General features: G+C 56.9%; 1 protein-coding gene across 1 annotated transcript in view; it reads right to left on the reverse strand.

Annotated features, from left to right (window-relative positions):
- EMH_0030560 (uncharacterized protein) overlaps window positions 1-640 on the reverse strand; it is a gene marked incomplete at both ends in the record, with an annotated part of 3,480 nt that overhangs the window by 673 nt on the left and 2,167 nt on the right. The window contains one exon of the mRNA XM_013494428.1: window positions 1-370. Coding sequence (XP_013349882.1) covers window positions 1-370 — 370 coding nt within the window. The remainder of the gene's footprint in view (window positions 371-640) is intronic.

Raw genomic sequence — 640 nt, forward strand, 5'->3', positions numbered from 1 at the left:
CTGCCATGGGCCTTGCTGCTGCTGCTGCGTTTGCTTGTATCTGCTTCCTCCTTTCTCTTACTGTCTCTGCTTTTATCTTTTGTTTTGCTGCTGCTGCTGCTGCTGCTGCTGCTGCTGCTGCTCTTGTGTTTGTCTGTCTCCTTTCTCTTTCTATCTTTGTCTGATTCCTTCCTCTTTGATGACTTATTGCGTCTGCTGCTGCTGCTGCTGCGGCTCCTGCTGCGGCTGCTGCTGCTGCTGAGACTTCTACCCCTGCCTCTGGTGTTTCTCTTCTTGCTGCTGCTGCCCCGCCTCCTGCTGCTGCTCCTGCTGTTGCTGCGTCTCCTGCTGATGCTGCTGCTGCGGCTGCGGCTGCGGCGGTTTTCCTCTTCTGCTTTCGCAGCAGCAGCAGCAGCAGCAGCAGCAGCAGCAGCAGCACCATGCCTGCCAGCAATAGATCTGAATGCTGCTGCTCTTCTCCATAACACATGTCTCTCTTGGCTATCTGCTTTGCTGTGTCTATCGGGGGATTTCCCTATGCTGCTTCTGCTGCTGTTGCTGCGGCTGCTGCTGCGGCTCCTGCTGCAGCTTCTATCGATGCTGCCGCGGCTTACGCTGCGGCTCCTACTAACCGAGACACTGGTGGGCCCCCTGCTTGCTG

The sequence above is a fragment of the Eimeria mitis genome, genomic scaffold (genome assembly GCF_000499745.2).
Source record: "Eimeria mitis Houghton genomic scaffold, Emh_scaff1150, whole genome shotgun sequence".
NCBI classification, from domain to species: Eukaryota; Apicomplexa; class Conoidasida; order Eucoccidiorida; family Eimeriidae; genus Eimeria; species Eimeria mitis.